General features: G+C 37.6%; 1 protein-coding gene across 1 annotated transcript; it reads right to left on the bottom strand.

Annotated features, from left to right (window-relative positions):
- Positions 1-118: 118 nt before the first annotated feature.
- Positions 119-18,027, bottom strand: lifra (LIF receptor subunit alpha a). The gene is made up of 18 exons (XM_083912923.1): positions 17,920-18,027; positions 11,178-11,395; positions 10,820-10,956; positions 10,128-10,281; positions 9,563-9,838; positions 9,226-9,352; positions 8,028-8,164; positions 7,737-7,879; positions 7,329-7,482; positions 6,718-6,782; positions 6,175-6,412; positions 5,773-5,958; positions 5,393-5,494; positions 5,095-5,241; positions 4,781-4,918; positions 4,480-4,573; positions 4,196-4,262; positions 119-4,034 (listed from the first exon to the last, which is right to left on the bottom strand). The coding sequence occupies exons 2-18, from the start codon at positions 11,281-11,283 to the stop codon at positions 3,342-3,344; spliced, it is 2,964 nt and encodes a 987-aa protein (XP_083769049.1). The 5' UTR covers positions 11,284-11,395; positions 17,920-18,027; the 3' UTR covers positions 119-3,341.
- Positions 18,028-20,057: the final 2,030 nt, after the last annotated feature.

Raw genomic sequence — 20,057 nt, forward strand, 5'->3', positions numbered from 1 at the left:
ATGATGAACTTGTCAGTCATGTTGAGCACCGTTAATATGGCAAATGGCAACAGACAGTTATTTTAATCTACGAACAAGAGTGGGAAAGAAAACACTGGAAAACTGACAAAGTGGCCAGACAAATAACTTTATTGCCTTTAAAACAAGTAGCATTTTCAGTTATTAGTGTTAACATTTATTTATTCACTCAGAAGCACTTTGCTGTCTCTTTTCATTCAATTCATAGTAAAATATTCTGCAAAATATCATGAATTTTAAAGCATTTTGAGAAATGAAAGCATTTTTCAGGTGCACAATACTTATGTCATGTTTGTGTGCACACTGGTCAGTGTTAGTTTAAATCTATAGGGTGACATAAACATGGAGGTTAAATGACTTACGAGCCACTTTTTTGTAGTAATAGTTTACACAACATGCATTTATTTTCGCAAAAACATCTAAGGCTAGAGATGAAGATGTGTGAGGCAGCAAGTGTATTGCGCTATATAAAGCACAGAATTGTAATCTTAATTAGGGGTCCAATTAAAAATGTACGGAAAAAGTGTAATGGACTGATTATAGAAAGTTGTCATGTTTGAGTCTGCATGGTGAGTACTCTGGTCATACTTCCAATGTGTCTCGCAAAAGTCAGTGATAAGATAGGAATGCAAAGCATGCTTAATTAACAACATGTCAACATGATTTTTCAGAAACACCTTTTTAAAAGGTTTCCATGTGTTTAAGCACAACAAATATAGTCAAAGTGTGGTTCCTCTACAATTCACAGGACTCTATACATGTAGTGTTGTCAACAGAAACATTTGTCTGTAGTATGAAAAATATGATTTTGTATTTTAAGAGGGAAAAACATGAAAGAAAAATAAAATTATGTACAGTTTTTTTTATATAAACAAAGATTTAAAGAAGAATAAAAAGGTGCCACTTTGTTGATCCAAATCAACATAAAAGCATGTAACACACAGCGTTCATAGGTTAGTCTCCAAAGCCGTGCTTGTTTGAGAAAGCAGACTTCAAAGGAAAACAATCTGCAGCTATGTTTAAATATTTAAAACTATATCCACCCTTTACCATTGCCTTGAAGTGATCACTGATCTCACAATGCAACTGGTTGGTTAACTCTTTACTCAATTTGACTGTTGAAAGGTGTAGCTTTTGACTTATTTCTTCAAACATTTTTCCAGTTAAGTTAAAATTCAGATTAGTGTTACAAGACAAAGAGGGACATTTTTCTCAGTAGTCAGAGGACTGCCTGCCTGTCATCAGTGAAGCCATCTATTACAGTTAGTCTAAGTCTTCATTCATGTCACAGTAGTTTTACTTAAAGCTTGTTGGCTGGAGGCACTGAGAAACAATATACCACCGGTTGCCACACAGGCAAACAAGGGCCTGGCTCTAAAAAATATGATAAAACAGACATCATGGTTACCACTGGATTTGAATATCAAAGGATAATAGCCAAGTGTGTACCTTTAACAATGTACAAGAGTGTAGAGCAAATGGAGTATGTGGAGTCTACTCGGGCAATTAGTGGCTTGTGTTTGACACCATAACAGAAATGCCAAAGTGCTGTCAATTAACCAATATTCACTTCCACACATTTTTGTCAAAAAAAAGTGATAGCATTTCTGTAAATTCTCTAGAATTTCACAATATATGGTTTCCCCATGGTCCCTTTTTCCAGTCACAAAACACATGAAGCTTCAGGAAAAGAATTGCAATGATAGTCACATTTGAAAAAAAAAAGAAGAACACTTCTAACTGTATTTTAGATCTCCCTCGAAATCAAATGCATTACTGACTATCTCTGAGCTTTAAGATAAAATCAACCAAAGAAAAGTGAATTTTCACAACCAAAGAAATGTAATGAGAAGGCTTAGTGTAACAACATGGCAATTATAATGTAACCAAAGTTGAGATATTCCGGCACTTACTACTAATTGATTAAAATGGACATTCTATATACTTTACGCTCAGTGACAGTGGCATCTGTGGGTCCAGTAAAATACATGTCTGATGAGTTCTGAACTGCATCATTATATGATATTCTTTTTCATAACATTTAGGAGCAAGGCAGTGCGTGACGTGGTATGGTGCAAACCATGCAAATGACTGGAAGCATTACATTTGTCAAGGCAATTCAAACACTAGTAATTACCCATCCAAGTTGATTCTCATAATGAGTTCAATACCAATCAGCAACTTGAGGATAATGCACAACACATAGCAACATTGATAGAGGCACTGGCCAGACTGTGAAATGCATTTTTTAAGAAAGAAAAGACTGCAAACAAAACCTCTACTAGTTAAGGAACACAAAACAACAACAAAAATAACAAAATAGTGTTTTCGTTCATTAAATTACATCAGTTTGTATTCGTGTTCTAGCTTATATCAGTGTATCCACGGGGCTCATCGCCCTCACTATTCCAGACCATAACAGACAGCACCACTCCCTGTGTAAAATAATGAATGTTTGCATTCACACCCACACCTTCAATTAACATATCACTCTTCAGACAGTAATTTGTGAAAAAAAGATCACATCTGTAAGGATAGGAGCTACCCTTGTATTGATACAGGAGAGTGCTTTACATACCTTTAAAATTGTAAATGCCTTTTTTCTTTTTAGTAGCTCATCCGCCATCATAAAACAGGCAAGCCTATCCAAATGGCAAACCAGCAGGAGACATGGATACCGTAAACTGAGGTTTTGTGTCTACTTAGCTACCATCTATTGAAACAGTTCTTTTGTAGTATTCTTTCAAAAATGTCCTTTACTTGCATTGTTCTGTCATTTGGTTTAAAACTTTCTTGCTTTCAGTTTTCTTCTGAAGCATAGTAAAGTTCACATCACAAAAAATAAAAACATCTGAAATACAAGCTAAAAACTGGATATACTCAACTGAAACACGGGATATGTAATTGCTAAATGCCCTTTACAGGGAGTCACAAAAGGCAGTGAGGGGACTAACAGCCACCAGGTTGCCACGGGTTGCAAAAAATATGGTTGAAAAGATATATGAAGAAATCTTTGAAGATATTTGCCGTCAGAATAAAAATGTTTTGATATATAAATATACAGATTTTGATTTATGATATTTGCATGACAGGGAAGATTTACTTTATATGTATTTCTGTATGTTTGGAATAAACACCTTAAATAGTATTATTAACCTGCCTGTCAAAGTACAACTGTAAGAATGTAGTGCTACACCAGAGGGGATATTAACCTAGATCATATGGGTTAGGCTTGCTTAATGCATGACACCGGTAACGGTAATGAATCTGAAAGTTTTATGTTAACTCCCCTGGCTTGGCTGCTAGTAGTGAGAGAGAGGATATCATGGTTTTGTGGATGACAGCAGGTTGGTGAACCATGTTGCTGCCGATGATGACAGCTGTCGTTTCTCCTCTGCATGTTCCTCTCCATCAGGGAGGAGGAACTGAGTGGAAGCAACTGAGGTGGGGGATCCAAGAGAGGGTGCCAGGCCGCCACTTTCCCCTGCCTCCACAGGGGAATCCAAATGCCAGGAGCTCTGGGGTTTGTAGCCCCCAGCACTTGCAGCCTGGAACTCTAGGAAAGGCTCTGGTGAAGCTAGGTCCATGTCGTCACATGGAGCTCTAGATTGCATCTGGGGCCGGTAACCTTCTCCTCCACCTTCACAAACAGAAGTATCAGCCTGGGGTTGGTGGCCTTCAGAAGAGCCCTGTGGATCTAGCTGGAAGACCAAAGAAGACCCTGAGGTCTGGATCCCTGTGTACGTCACATCAGTGCGTGCTGAATCCAAAGAGGATGCAGAGGAATCAGAGGAGTCTGGGAAACGTGGTCTTATGGGCCGCTCATCTACCATTTGGTTGTAGTAGCGTAATGACGTTGGTTCATCTGTGTCAACTGGCTCGTCTCCTAACCCGTGCCCTTCTTCATCCTCGTCTTCTTCAGGAATGACGACGAGCACCTCTTTACTAGAATCCCATTCAGGCTTTTCTACCATATGGACCAAACTGTGCGGAGATGGCTTGACATCCAACGGCCCCTGTAAGACACCGTGTTTAACCACTTTACTGAGTCAGTTTAAACAGGAGAAAAACACCTCATAGTCTCCTCAATAGGGATGATCAAAAAACACAAAAATAGGGAATGACCAATGTTAAGTTCTATATACAGAATTAGCACTCAACCAGACTGATACTGTACCTGTGATCTGGACCAATCACCAGGCAGCTTGGGCTCCGGTATGTCTGGATAGAATGCCTTTTTCACCCTGGTGATGAAGCAGAAAGTCGTGCTAATCATCATAAAACGTCTAAACAAATGAAAATAAGACTTCCTAATAGCTCATCTGAGATAGAGTGTAGAGAATAAGCGGCTCATACTAGGTTTTTGTCTGTGGTAGATATCATCATGCTTTGTGTATATCTGTTACATTTTTCATGGAACTTGCATGATAGAAAGACATGGAATGAGCGTAACAATCTCACCATTTCCTTTTCTTGTAGCAAACGAAGGTGACAATGACTAGGAATAAGGCTGTGACTCCCAGGGAGGCCAAGATTTCCAGGATCAACCAATCAGCTGTCAGGAGAAGACAAAATAACTGTTAGCGATATTAGACTTGGAGCAAAGTCATTATTTTTCCTACCTTTTAGTATAAACCATTGTGTAGTTACCAGTAAATATTTAACTATACAACTTATATTTAAAAATGCATAATTTGTAGCCTCAAATAATAGCAATAGTTGTAGAATAAACACAAATGTTATACTGCATATAATCACATACTGTATGGCTCCAGCGTTATGGAGGCAGTGGCACCTGTGTCCTCGCCTGCTGAGTTGTAGGCCTTGACAGTAAATTTATAGGATCCTTCAGAGAGACCTTTAACTGTGTAGCTCCTGCTTGCTAAGTCTGACAGATTTGCTGCTCAAATGACAGGGTGAAAAGGAAGAGAGAGGCAGGGGACGTAATGAAAAAGGGTGAAAAAAGGGGTGAGCAAAGAGGAAAATGTGTACGTTTAACAGGATACAAAATTCACTTTTTAAATCATATTCGGATGAATGTTGTAATGAAAAATGCATGCATTTGTATATGTTTACCGAGAAGTTTGAGCTGGGAGCCACTACTGATGTAAATGTTGTAGCCCAGGAGGAAGCCTCTTCTGTTGACCAGGGGGATCTCTCCCCAGGTAAGGAGAATATCAGAATCCTCCTGAGTGGTTGACAGAGGGACAGAACTGGAAGGCTCTGTGGAAGCCACAATGAATGGAGGAAAGAAAACAGAAGAGGAGGCATAACAGAGAGAATAGCAACACAGAGTCAGCAATTGAAATGCAGAGAATGATTTCTAGAGTCACTGCTTCTTCTAAAAGGATAATTTTTCACATGCAGTCCTTACCCAACTCCTGCATGTATCCCTGCCAGCGCTGCAGCAGCTCCAACGCCTCTGAGGAGCAACTGTAGAGCGAAAAGTTGTACCTCACACCTGGCTGGAAGTTGGCTGATGGTAAAAAAAAAAGATATTTATATATATTATACAGTATTGAATGCAATAGCCCCCCATTTGCAGATACGAGGATATGCTCTAGTATGTGGGAAGGTGAAAATCCTGTTCACTTTATAAATTACTGAACATTGCCCATAGCCAAGAATAGCAGAGGGAAAAAGATTGTGGAGTTTTTACCCTCTATTGACTGTAATATTAGATGCAGTACATTTGAAATATGATGAAAACTATTTTGCACAGACTTTGTTAAGGAGGCATCAAGGCTGGCATACCTGACTCAATGGAGACGTTAGTGTTTCCAGCAGCCAGCTTGATCCACTCTACAGAACAGTGCAACTTGCAGGTGGCATCATACCATTCTACCACATAACCGCAGGTGGCGTTGGCATCGCTCTGCCAGAACAGAGGGAAACCTCTGTCTGTATAAACTGCCCTAGACACAGGAGGAGGTTCCACATCTGGAAAGAAGAAAATATGTATACAGCAATCTAGAAATTCCTGCTTTCAAATGAGACTTTTATTATAACTTTAGAACCAAACAGACAATAAAACAGTCAGCTGCTGCTCAAAAGTCTGACGCCTGACTGACTGAACAATAAACAAACAAATCCCTTTTTTCCTTCATAATTGCTTCTTATATACTAAGAACATCCCAAACACTCCGATCTACATACCTCTCAAACCTAGAGGTATAAGTACACTTGTAGGTTGAGACGACCCATCAGTGTTCTTTGCAATGACGGTTGCCATAATCGTGCTGTCACTGCCGAGGGTAGCGATATGTGTGAGGTTGACTGGTACAGCAGAAGTATCTGGTGACAACATTTCTGTGTGCTGTATATTTTCTTCAGGGCTCCAGAAAGTAACTTCATAACCTGTGATCAGACCATGGCTCTGTCTTCGTGTCAGAGGCTAGAAGAAATTAAGTGAAAGGGGGGAGAGATATTTACAATTATTTTACAATTTGAGACATTCATAATATACATTCACAACATTTCAAGTTTGTATCAATGTCAAAAAGAAGAAAGAGAGTAAAAGGAGGAAGGAGAAAGAAAGCCAGAGACAAAGCATAAAGACTGAAATAGAAGAACCCTCACAGGTAATTAATGTCATCTGATTGTGACTCATGTGGACATGCTGTAAATCTGTGCTCTATTCTGTGCTTACATTAAAAATCTAAAACTATTCTATTCATGACAGAAAACAAAAAGAAATACCTTCCAGATGACCTGCCATGTAAAGTCTTTGTTCATCCACATCCACACATCAAGAGCATCTGGAACTGGGGGGGATACAAAAAATACAAGTGAAAAAGAATAATGGTGCTAATGCTGCTGTTTCGTAATGGCAATAAAGTCACAATTTTACTGATAAAAAAAATAAAGCAAAAAAAAGATGATTACTAAAAATGACAATGACATCTTCTGAGCTTGAAAAGTTAAAGTCATAGTTATACTTCAGAGCAATTAGTAATAATTATATAAGTTTAACTCAGTATGTAGCAACATTCATCAACGCATTGGACTGATGCCCATCAATTGATAATCAATTAATCTTTACAGCTTCTAAAATGTGATAATTTGTTGCTTGACTTTTTATATTTTTGTTGTTTTCTTTTTATCAATTTTGAGTTTGGACTATCAGTCAGACAAAGGCATCACTTTGGGCTCTGATAACTTGTGAGGTTTATCACTATTTGTAAAGCTTTTATAGACTAAACCATTGATTTAATAAAAAAAAAAAAACGATACTGATATAGTAACCAATGCAGTCCTAATTCACTTAAACCCCTGCTAAAGTAAAGAGATGCACCAAATAAACCATTTACCATAAGTTTTGGTTTTGAAGGAAAATGGTTCGCTCCAGGTTCCCCATCTCCAGAAATTCTGCTGGGCACCGCAGCGAACTTGCACACTGTAATCCTCATCAGGATACAGGTCTGATAGAACCACAGACTGCAGACCCACACCAGAGAAAGTACGCTGGACACACACGCATTAGACTTCATTACTGTCTGGTACATTGATGGTCAAATAAATGGAGAGAACATGCCGATACAATCTTGCATTTGTAAAAAGTAATGTGGTAGGTCATTAGTATGTTGTAATGGAAATGTGGTAGAACAATGGAGGTGATCTGTCTGACTGACGTATGCAGAGAGAATATTCTGTACATTGAGACGAATAGAGTAAACAAATTGAAAAGTGATCTTCCAATGAAAAACAAGACAACTCACCTTTATTTTGTACCCTTGGGAAGCAAGCTCTACCTGACAGACAAGAGCCAGAGAGGAATAACTGTTGTACTTCCACTGCCACTGTGCTGTGGCATTCCAGGCATGGGCGACACAGTTCAGGTTATTTGGTGCTACTGGGTACACTGAGGGGAAGGGGTGAATCAACAATCAGTGAACTTAAAAGAAAAAAAACAACTATCACAGGTGTATTTCATGTCTATGTTAACCTCTAATGTGAAAAATGGTAAATCCATCCACTGATGTTTGATATGGTGAGGGTCATAGACCTACCCCTGTGACTGAGCTCAGCAGAGTCAGTGAGGCTGTACTGGCCAAGAGGATTCACAGCTACCAGTGTCCAGTTCCCCTCCCACTGGGCCACACTACACTCTTTGTGATTCTCCTGTGGACTGGTCAAAGTACAGTTCCTACAAAGAAAAAATGACCAGCAGATAAGGTAAGAATGCGAAATCAACAACAAAATGAAATCTAAATAAAATACAGTATAATCACTACAGATGCTCAGATGCAGACAACAGGCCCAGGCATATTCATAATGTAACTTCTCTTCAAGCCAGCCTTCAGACAATTCCTGTAAAAGCTCTGGCACAGAGCCAATCCACTATCAATGTTAAATGGACACACAAGCAGCAAGTGGTTACTCAGACTAAGTGCTGTATATTTCTTGTCATCCCCTCTCTGTTGGTGGATTTTTTTTTCTGGGCAGAAAACACATTTTAAAGGAAGGCAGAGGAACAATAATAAATAATTCCGGGAACATTTTTCAAAACACAAAGTGACATTGTACAACATCCTGGATTATCCATGAATTGCTATGTATCTGGCCAAAAAAAAACATTATTCCAGCATTCATACTTACTACTGTGAGTTTCCAATATGCTGTGTCACTGTTTTTTCCTGTTTTTATAGCCTTTTTGTATCTGAGTTATAGAGATACCACTGTATGATCAAGTAGGCTATGTGTCCACAACGATGATATCTTATGGTGGTTTCACACGTGACCTGTTTGGTTGCCTTTTGCCCATTTGTCAGTTTGTTTAGGTGATGTAAACGCTAATCAACTCTAATCAAAGTATGGACTTAGACTGCCAAGACTGCCTAAAAAGTGGGTCTGGTGCAGTTGGTTTGGGATGTGAAAGCATCCAACCAGAGGATTTTCTTGATAGCAGATATGTGATTTTAGCATGAATATTAAAAGCTGCACTCAAATTAGAACCTTTTACTGATTGTGAAACGTTAAGAAACTGATCTCTAAATTTGAGATGTTCTAAGCTTGTGTCCTTCTCCATATATTTTAGAGTGTAGCCTGCTTTTTGTGAATCAGTGAGTGTGCAAAGGTCTGCTACTCGACCCGAGCGTTTTCCGACAGGTTACAGGTTGGGTTAGAGCTTTTTTTGTTGAGTACATGAGTGAGCCCGGATGAGGTTTGGCTATTAAAATAAAAAATGTTAGTGTGTGACCATGGTACCTCTTGTTTAGGTAGTAGCGTGTTCCTCGTTTGCGATACAAGTTTGTGTCTCGTCCTTCGTTCCAATGGCACACAGCTGAGGTTAAGTCACGAGTCTCACACACAAAATCCCTGGGAAGGGGTGGATCTGGTGAAGGGAACAGAAGGAGAAACTTTTTTAATCACATTGATATATAAATAACGACATGGACATAAACAATTACCAAGATTGATCTTTTCTCAGTCTTAATGACTGATTTACTTTGTGCTAACGCCTGCCACTCTAAGCACATTGACCCATCTTAGATATGACAATCATTTACACTTTAGTTCTTATCCATTCAGTAATTCATCTTACATCCAACAAACACCACTGCTCCAGTCAGTTTTGTCCGCGGGTTGTTGTAACAGATGACGTTGGTTCCCGTTTTGCCGGATAGTCCCTGATTAACCACTGTAGTGGCATAACTCCGCCTACTTAGTCGTGTTGTGTTCATTACTGTGTTGCGGTAGTGGATGGTACCAAATAGCTCCCTCTCTTCAACAATGCAACAGAAGGTGGTGTTGGCCCCCACGGGTACAATTCTATCCTGGGGATACAGCTGAAATTTCTCGTTGCTGGGGAGATCGCTTCCTGAAAAGGAAGAGTAAGGGAGAAAAAAGAGGGCAGTGTATAATGATGTTTCTCAAATGACAGACAAAAGGGACGAGGGAGATATAAATAAAGATCTATATTTAGGTACAAAGGGACGTCATTTGGCTTAAGATAGAATTCAGAGAGAAAAACTATTTGAATTAGAAAGCCACATTAACTCCCTCTGAATTAATAAATGTTCAATCCCAAATTAACAGACAAAGCAGTATTTATGCTTCTCTAATTTGTGGTGTCCTATAATGTATTGGGTGTTATTGCTGCTCCTGACCTTGAAGTATCTGAGTGTTGCTCCATTCACTTGTTGTCTGTCCATCTCTTGAGCGGATTTTGATGGACAATGAGGTACACTCGAGAGGTTCGACTGAGGTCCAGTTCCACTGGTGCCGACCACTCACCTCATTCACCATCACAGATACCGTCTCCTACAGATAATACACAAAAACATAGTGAGGGAAAGGTCTTGAAGCTGGTGATGACAGTCATAGCTCAAGCAGGAAAATGAGCTATTATTATTGTACTGAATTACTGTATAAAATAAGCTATCATATCAAAATGTGGTGCAGAGATATACAAACTAAATATGGCTTTCAAAGCTCCTTTAAGAGCCTGACCATTAATATCGGCCAATATTGGCTCATTGCAGACATAGCTGTATTAGTGTATATGTTGCCAATGAATTGCAATAAATTAAATTACGAAAATACCAAAGTTATGTTTTGAAACAGTGTCATCCTTCTTTAGTTTCTTATGTCTTTTTTCCAGCTGTAAAATATTTTGCCCAGCAAATTTCTTGCTTGCAATTGTTTTGAAAAAACAAATATATGGTTATATATTATGTTGATTTATGCTGTGGGTTAGCTGAAAATCTGAAAATTTTCTAGCATTCAAATTTTTTTAGCTGTATGATAATGAAAAAAGCATGAGAACAAATTAGGAAAAGAAAGAAAGAAATGCGCTTACGTAGAACACAGTTTCATTAAGTTCAGTTCTTAGAATCATGAGGTCAAAAGCTGCAGCTGCTCCTCCCGACCATGAAATGGATAGTTGCTGTGTATACATATTAGTTGATAGGCTCACTTGCTCGGGTACAGTAAGGACTGAAAAAATAAACAGACATCAGAAAAGGATTAGGTGATTTAAATGGCAAAGTTTACAGACTTAGTATCAGCCACAAAGAACAAAAAGAGCTAACCTTCCCATATGGATCTGATGCTGTATCAATACTTAACACTTCCAACATTGTGTGCATTGAGTATGGCGCATAATTGATTTATCAGAATGTCCAAGTTGGAATTTGTCCCTTAACAAAGTTTCTTACCATCTTTGGCATAAGTGTGTACAGCCGAGAAGCCCAGTAGGACACAGATGAGCCAGGCAGGGCTACAGTTAGGCTTTGAGCTGGGACTGACACTTAAGCGAGGCATGGTGATCAACTGGCTGAGTCACTTTTTGCAGATCCTAAGGTGCTGGTCCTCTGCACTATAGCAACACCGTGTTAGACATCCTGAGAGGCAAGAGACAGACAAAGGGTGCCCTCTGGAAAAGGATGGCAGAAGAGAGAAAGAAAAATGGCAAAGAGATCTGGTCAAACACAAACATAACAAAAAAGAGAAAGGTAACACCTAATCTTCAAGGACATTCACCAAATTCATGGTTAGAATGATCATTTGAAAGACTATTTTGCATAAATAAAACTCCTGTCAAGACTCAGTGCTGTTTTACTATGAAGGTGGTGTTGAGATGAGGGCAGCTGCTGTGCTGTTGTAGAACTGTGAAGCTGGAGTCATGCATACAAAATGTCCTTATTTATTGATTATTCTGGCACGCACATAGTACTTTCATGAAATGTCTTTGTAAGTTTGGCTAGTTTGCTCTTGTCCCTGTTCTGGGGAAGACTTGCAATCCGTATGCCAGGGTTCAGACCTTTGAATGCACCCACTGCATCTTGTTGACGGATGGAAGCAGAGTGTAACGAGCTGACAATTCTGTCTGATATCAGATATGATTCCCTGCCAAGTGTGTCTCTTGTATGAATGCATGCCGAAGTCAGAGGTCTCAGAGATCTCTCAGGCAGCTGCTGCCAGGCTAGGTGTGACACGAGTCAGAAAATGCTGTTTATAAAAAGATTACCCTTGTTCTTGATCCAGTTCACCTGTACTAATCTCAACTTGTGTAGTTTTGCGTTTTTTAAGGTTGAAGGCTTGGTTTTGCTGCTTATCCAACAACAATGCTACTATCTACTAGTTTCATAAATAGCACAACAAACCCATTAATGCACAATGCCTTGTGTAATGCACTTAGAACTGCCTCTGTGTTTAATGGTGCTATACAAATAAAATTGCCTTACACATTCCATTGCATTTGCACTTTCCGTATTGTTTCAGTGTTATCTCAGTCAGATATATGTAGCCAAACATGTAAAAGTACGCAGTGTTGCTAAACCTCAAAACAAGAGAGAAGTTACTACAGGAATTAATAGTTCTCTTATACTCTTATAATAAAACCATCACCAGCTCTATTCAAATACATAGGAGTATTTATTTGTTTCACATGACAGACATCACACACAGACACAAACACACATATTTAAAGGCAACAGGAAGTATGAAAATACAGCTGAAGATTTACATGGAACCATTATGGTTTCTAGGGAAATATTCATCCATCAGCATAACCTGCTTTATACGCAATGGAAGGTATTAATTTCTACTCTCAACACACATTCTTCCATGGGTACCTTAAGCCAAAAAGTTGAACTGCCAAAACTTGCTCTCTGGCAAGTCCACTACAACCACATACTTTGATCAATTATTCAATTAGTTTCCATCTTCTCTGTTATGAGGATTTCTGATAATATACTGAATATCTTTAGGTTTTGGACTGTTGGTTTGACAAAAGAAAAAGCTATTTAAAAGATACCACCATGGACAAATACTTGCAATGCAATAATTGGGCAATGATGGGTTCAACAAAACCACATTAGTAATACTGCAACACTAACGTAATAATGGGGATGCAAAGGGACTAGAACAAGTAACAAAGTGTTCCAGATCACCGTACTGAAAAGAAATGAGGTCAACTGGAAATATATCAAGGTGGGGAATGCAAGGTCAAGGCTCAGCCTGTGATTTATGTGATTGTTGTTTGCTCTACAAATACAAAGATAAGATCAACATGCCTGGTTAAAACACAGAAGAATATGTTGCAATAATTTTGTTATGAGCCTTGGCCTTAATGAGCCTGCATATGTACCTTTGTGTATATAATCCACTGTTACTGTGTGTTTCACTGTCACCAAGATGATGCAGAGCAGACTGTCTGGTTTGACTTGAGACAGGCTGGGACAGGCCTCAAACAGCTTGGTAGCTTAATAAAACAATACTGCCAAGCCCATTACTGCAACGACGCAAACACACAAGCAAAGTCTGTTTTAAATAACTGAATAAGTCCAACCTTAACCTGAAGCATCTTTGTAAAACAAATAAAACGCCAGTGTCCAGTGCATTCATTCAGACAGTACAGTGTGACCCTAATAAAATCATGACTTCTGCAAGCCTTATGACAAAATCCGCTACCTATTCATCCAAAAAGCAGTAACAAATTGTAATGCAAGAATAAAACATAACCCTGCTCTCAAATCCTGACAGCCTTACAATCTTCTTTTTCTTTCCAAAAACATAATGGATAATATACATCTGTTTTCCTTTCACAGTGAATGCGCTGAGCAAGCAAGCTACTACAGGTGTCAAATATGCATAATATTAATAATAATAATATTAATGATATTGCATACACAAAAAAACACACACCATTATGAAAAAGGAGGAGAAGGCATGTTTATCCAACAAGCTGCTCAGTGTTTCATTACAAATGACCAGTTAGTTTAGTGTCATTTTTATCTAGACTCTGTTGAAAGATTGCTAATGCAGGGATAAAATGGAAGGATAAAAACATGTGGATAGTTGAAATAATCAATTACTTATACAGGTCAGATAAAAACAAATATTCCAAGGGGCTTTTGAAAACATGTTAAGACAATCTTTACTTTAGATGATTTTGCAGCAACAGCAGGAGTAAGTAGTAAGAGAGGATTTGCCAATCTCATATGCGATTTTACTGCCTACTCCTAATGTGGTTTTGCATATATGATATTAAACAATCGCCTGTTCAGACATGAGACCTATATGGATAACTTCACATCTATCCAGTTGTTTGTTTTGAATGCAAAATAACTGATTTTCCTGTGCATTTTTATGGAAGTGTAACAGCTGAAGCCTGCTGCCGCTATTAATACTATGCATGTATCGTAAATACTGCAGAGCCTCTATACAGCGAATATTTCTGCAGCAAAAAAAAAAAAATCACTAATCATTGTGTAATTTATTTAGTTTGACTTGGTTAACAAGGAAATGTGAACTTGTGGGCTTTTATTAACCCAAATGTGCTGCCAAGTCATTCCACAGTTAGCTATGATTGTAAAAGTCTTCTAGTGTGTTCTTGGCTTTAAAAACATCACCTCCAGATGAAATTCAGAGGCATGGCTCAACATAAATACAGCTGTCTGGAGTCAGTGTTTCACACACTTCTGTTCCTGAACCAAAATGGTCTCTGAGCCTGTTGCAGGGTTAGTGGGTCCCCACATGAAAGGGGCAGTTATATGTTTAAAGGATTCTGTATCCGTAAGATGTTTCCAAATTCAGCACCAGGCTGAAACATTTAGCAACCTCTAATATATCCTACTGTATGACTTTCTGAGCCTGAAAAAAAAAAAAAAAATAGCACTGATGGGAAGCGGGAAAAACAGCCATAGATTCTGGGAAATCCAACCGAGAAACTGATAGCTACAAATGCACAACAGCACACAAATCAATACTTCTCTGCTGGGCTCTGGTTCTTGGCCTTGTAGCAGTAAATGTGACCACAAACTACAAAAAACCACAAGGAGATTGCTGCCACTTAAAAACCAAGCCTAAACCTCATCTGTATGCATACAGTAGTCCTATTTTAGGAAAGAAAAGACTCACCTAAAAAACACTGCCACTCTCCACACTGGACTTTGCCACTGTTCTGTTTGACTTTTCAGATATTCAAGGCAGCATTTTGGAGTAAGCCATGGGCTATGTCCAAATATACTCTCACACAAAATATGTTGTGCAGGACTCCCTGTGATGCAATCATTTCTCAGAACACAAATGTGCTCTGTGCAAAGAGCTTAATTAAGATGGCAGTAAAATACTGAACAAACTCAGTAACATGACATGTAACACACCGTTACCCTGTTTCCAATACTAACTGTGAAAAGTCAAGACAGAAAATATTCACAGTTACTGGCATGTACAAAATTAAGTATGTTTGCTTGAGAGTGTGTGTGTGTGTGTGTGTGTGTGTGTGTGTGTGTGTGTGTGTGTGTGTGTGTGTGTGTGTGTGTGTGTGTGTGTGTGTGTTGGCTGGGGCACTTTACTTCCCATAACTACTACTATTTCAGCTAATATTGCCCTAGAAAAAATGGTTAATTATCAAGTAGTCTATACATTTTTTGGTATATTAACTATTTCAACACTTGTTTCAGTCCAAACAACATCCTAAAATAGAAAGTGGAATGATATTGCTAGAGCCAAAACCAGGACAAAATTTTTTAAAAAAGAACTGGAGCCACAGCCAAAATTACTCTGGACTACCACAGCTTGGAAAGAGAAACCTACTCATGGAGAATACTAAAGGTTTAGAAAGTTTCATTGCTATCTCAATATACTGTACATCAGATTGTAATGAAACCTTTATATGGAAGCTGTGGTGTTTTCAATATGTAGTTTCCCCAAGGCAGTAGCAGATCTGATCTATGTGTGTATACCCAAAGCAACCAACATTGAAGCAACTTATTATCACAACCACTTTTTAAAATAAAGAAAAAAACATCTTATACCTTTTATATGCTAAAACTGTGAGATGACGGATGAAGGCAAACTCAGGAAAAAACCCAAGTGTCTGTTCTCTGCAGCAAAGCTATCATTACGTTTTCATATGATAACCAAAGAAATAAGTATACAGTGCCTCAAGTGTACTATACAAGTGTGGTGACATTTTAAAACATGAGCTTAAGTTGCTGCTAATTATATTCGACCTTCGAATGGGATAAGTGGAAGACCGGAAGGGAAAGGGTGAAAAACTGAAGGAGTTAATAGATGAGTGTGACTGTGTGCAATGTCGGTGCTCTGACCTCAGTGAAGAAGGGACATTCAGTCCTGTGTGTAGCTTTTTTGGACCTCAACCAAACACAGTTTCCTTCCTTCCCTTTCCCTGTAAGCCTTCATGAATGTAAATGTAAATATTGGAAACAACAAGAAGAAAGTCACTTTGGAAATACGCAGCTGCTTGCTTGCTTTTAGATTTTTGCTTGTCTGAATATAATTAAACACAAACACACACACACGCAGGAATTAAGCATGGAAGTAGGTGGCTATGATTGTCCTGCCAGGTACAAGCAGGCGCCTCATAATCGCCATTTGTTATGACTAATGTTCAGTGTTTCTTGTATTGAGTAATAGCGGGATGACAATAGCATGAAAAAACACCACCTGGCAGATTTTTCCACAAGAAGTCAACTGTACATATGTGTGTAATATGACAGTATGATAATGTGTATTTTTGTTATGATGATTGTTTTGATCACAAATTTACTTTTTCATGATCATTTTTAATATTTTGTTTTGCCAGACAATGTGCTACAGTATGGATAAAGCTGTTTGTGATTTCTATTGGTCTCAAATATATATATTTGAGACCAATAGAAATCACAAACAGCTATATATATATATATATATTTATTTGAGACCAATAGAAATCACAAACAGCTATATATATATATATATATATATATATATATATATCTTATCTTATCTTATCTTATCTTATATACAGTGGTGTAAAGTAACTAAGTTCATTTACTCAAATACTGTACTCAAGCACACTTTTGAGGTACCTGTACTTTACTTGAGTAATTCCATTTTGTGCTACATTGTAATTCTACTCCACTACATTTCAGAGGAAATATTGTACTTTTTACTGCACGACATTTACTTGGCAACTTCAGTTACCACTAGTTACTTCAGAGATTCAGATTATACTAAATATTATCAGCAAATGATATAACATATATTGTTATAGAGTAAGCTACACAGCAGTATATAAAGTAAATAAAATTAGCCCCACCTTTATCAGCTGCAACATTAAAGTGATATTTACATGAATCTATCAATAATTATAATACAATAATACAATATTTTAAATGGGCCATTATCCATTATGAGAAAATTTACCTTTAGCACTTAAAGTACATTTTGAGGCCAATAATTGTGTACTTTTACTTTTAGTAACATTTAAACTTGTACAGTGTGGTGTTAATACTTTTACTTAGTACTTCTTCCACCACTGCTGAAAGGATACGCTATATAAAGCACAAACAGACTATGATCCACACTGTAGCAAATTGTCAGGTAAATCAAAATATATTTTCAGAAATATTTAGAAACAACCATGATGACTAAATACACCATATCATACCGTCATGTCACACCCTAGGGTCCCAACTAACATAACTTAAAAATAACTGGCATGTGGCTGCTCACTCAACGCTTAGCAGGTGTGTAGCTGTGTTTGTTATATAGAGCAGGTATAACCCATACTGGCATGATGCAGTATGATACTGCATCATCACATTAGCATTAGCAACTGGACAGCATGATGGTCAACGCTAACGTATAACAAGTATTATCATAAACAACGGACACACAACGAATACACTTTATAGATGTAGTTAGCTATCATCTTAACAACATGTTATCGAGGGAGACGGTATTACTTAAATAGTACAAACTGGGATATATGTCATGTTAAATTCACTTAGCAGCCAGCGCCACACCACACCACACCACACCACACATACGCAGCAGAGGCCACTATGTTTGTAAAAAACACTGGTAGCTAACGTTCACGTTACAGTAGCTGCCATCTACGAAATTACGTTAAACGTTTATCATGAATTCACAAATAACCACAATTACCTCTGATGTAACTTGAAGTCTTTTCGTTGCGTTTGAATGTATCGTCTAAATGTATCCAATAATCCAGTGTTAATGTTAGACCATTCCCAACGAGTCCAGAGTGGGCGGTTGGGATTACTGGAATAGAGCGAGCTGGGTTTGATTGACACCTACACTGACCAATGGGCTTCCACTAAATTATTTTCCAGGGGAGAGGGCGTTGTCGTGCTGAAGTCACACAGGGAAAATGGGTTGATACCATAGACATGGAGAAAAAAGCCACAATATGGGAGCATAAAAATAGTCTATGGGAATAAACGATTAATCGTATTAATATATTGGCAAGATACCATATTAATAAATGCAAATTGACTAATATGAAGCCGTGTTTCATTGCTTTTACTAACGAGTTAAAGCAATACATTATTTCAATCCAACACTAATTTAATTACAGTGGTGGAAAGTAACAAAGAACATTTACTCAAGTACTCTTCTTTTGTACAATTTTAGGTACTTGTTCTTTACTTGAGTAATTCCATTTGAATCTACTTTATACTTCTGCTCCACTTCATTTTAGAGAAACTATTGTACTTCTTACTCCACTACATTTATTTGGCAACTTCAGTTGTTAGTTATTTTACAGATTAAAGATTATTAATACAAAATATCATCAACAAGTAAAATAACATAAATTGTTATGTATTAAGCTACACAGCAGTAAAGTTAATAACATCTACCTTTATAAACTGTTATATTTACATAAATCTATCAAAAATGATAATTTAATAATCTAACGATCTAATACTTTTGTACTTTTACTCAAGTAACATTTTGAATGCAGGAATTATACTTTTAGTGTGGTATCACTTCTTTTACTTAACCAAAAGCTCTGAGTACTTCTGCCACAACTGCTTAATTATAAAGCAATTAACACTGTAGCTTGTTCTATCGCTTTATCCCCACCTAGCATTGGTCTTTGCCTTTAACTTTTTTCTTTTTCCTTTTCTTTTTGTTCTTCTTCTTATTATTATTACATTTTACTATCTTGTTTTTAATTTTTTTCTTCTCTCTCGTGTCTATTGTTTTTTATACTCAGCACAAATGTGTTATTGGTATTTTTTTCCCTATAGGTTTGTATTTTAATATTGTATTTAATAAATAAATTTGTTTTAAAAGACAAAACAAATGGCCATATGGTCAGGACACTCCAGACCACCGTCAGTACTCTGCTGGAGCTGATTTGACTGATTCTCTGGATTCCAATAACCGAGTGGATAATTTAACTGCCATGAAAAGAAATGGAGGGATGCTCATTGCAAACACAACAAATCCCTGTCATTATTTTTAACATTTTATGCAAACTTTTCTGTGCCATAACATGTTACGCACACCGACAGTTTGGAGGATTGTAACCCGATATTCAATGATAATAATAATAATAACATATTCACTTTGAATGCAAACTTTTTGGAATTGATTGTGATATAATCAGCCAAAGATTAATAGAATTACTAAACTAATACAATAATACTACTAATATAATAATACACTACTATAAATAATATAAGGACAAGTCTGACTAATTGTTGTTTTATAATGACAGTTTGTGTGATTTATTGATTTAGACAACAGATCAACTAATAGGCCTTTACGATCCCCTGAGTGGAAATTCACTGATACAAAGAATTGTGTTAAATATAAAAACATTAAATTGAATGATAAATTAGAGATAATAAATGAATAACAATGAATCCAGGTCCAATTTTGTATATAGAACGTGATGATGGGGAATAATAATACCATATCATATGATTCTACTGAAATATAAGTGTGCTTTTCCCATTAATAAGGGTAATAGCATTATCTTCCATTTTCTCAAGATGCCATCTCCATCAATTTAATTATAACCGCCGCCTTTAGCAAATATCATTCATTGTCCACCTTCTTGTCATCCATAAATCCATTTAAATGAGCATATTGAGCCTTTGCTTCTGCCTTCCCTTCCCTTTGGCATTCACACAAGACCATTATTGTGACACCAGGGAATTCGCGTGTGTCTCCGCTCCGCCAGGTGGCAGCAGTGCTCTGGGTGGATGAATCAAAAGGAAGAGATGTGGGCGGGGCTACACCAGCACAACAGCGCCACTTTTGAGCACTCG

This window comes from Echiichthys vipera (assembly GCF_963691815.1).
Source record: "Echiichthys vipera genome assembly, chromosome: 4".
Lineage (NCBI taxonomy): Eukaryota > Metazoa > Chordata > Actinopteri > Perciformes > Trachinidae > Echiichthys > Echiichthys vipera.

What these genes read in the sequence shown, in the direction of transcription:
- lifra (XM_083912923.1), bottom strand. Translation starts at nt 11,283, where the DNA reads ATGCCTCGCTTAAGTGTCAGTCCCAGCTCAAAGCCTAACTGTAGCCCT. An exon ending in CAACACTCAGATACTTCAAG is followed by an intron (nt 9,839 to 10,127) that starts GTCAGGAGCAGC and finishes CTTCCTTTTCAG; the next exon opens with GAAGCGATCTCCCCAGCAAC. An exon ending in CATAACGCTGGAGCCATACA is followed by an intron (nt 4,574 to 4,780) that starts GTATGTGATTAT and finishes TTCTCCTGACAG; the next exon opens with CTGATTGGTTGATCCTGGAA.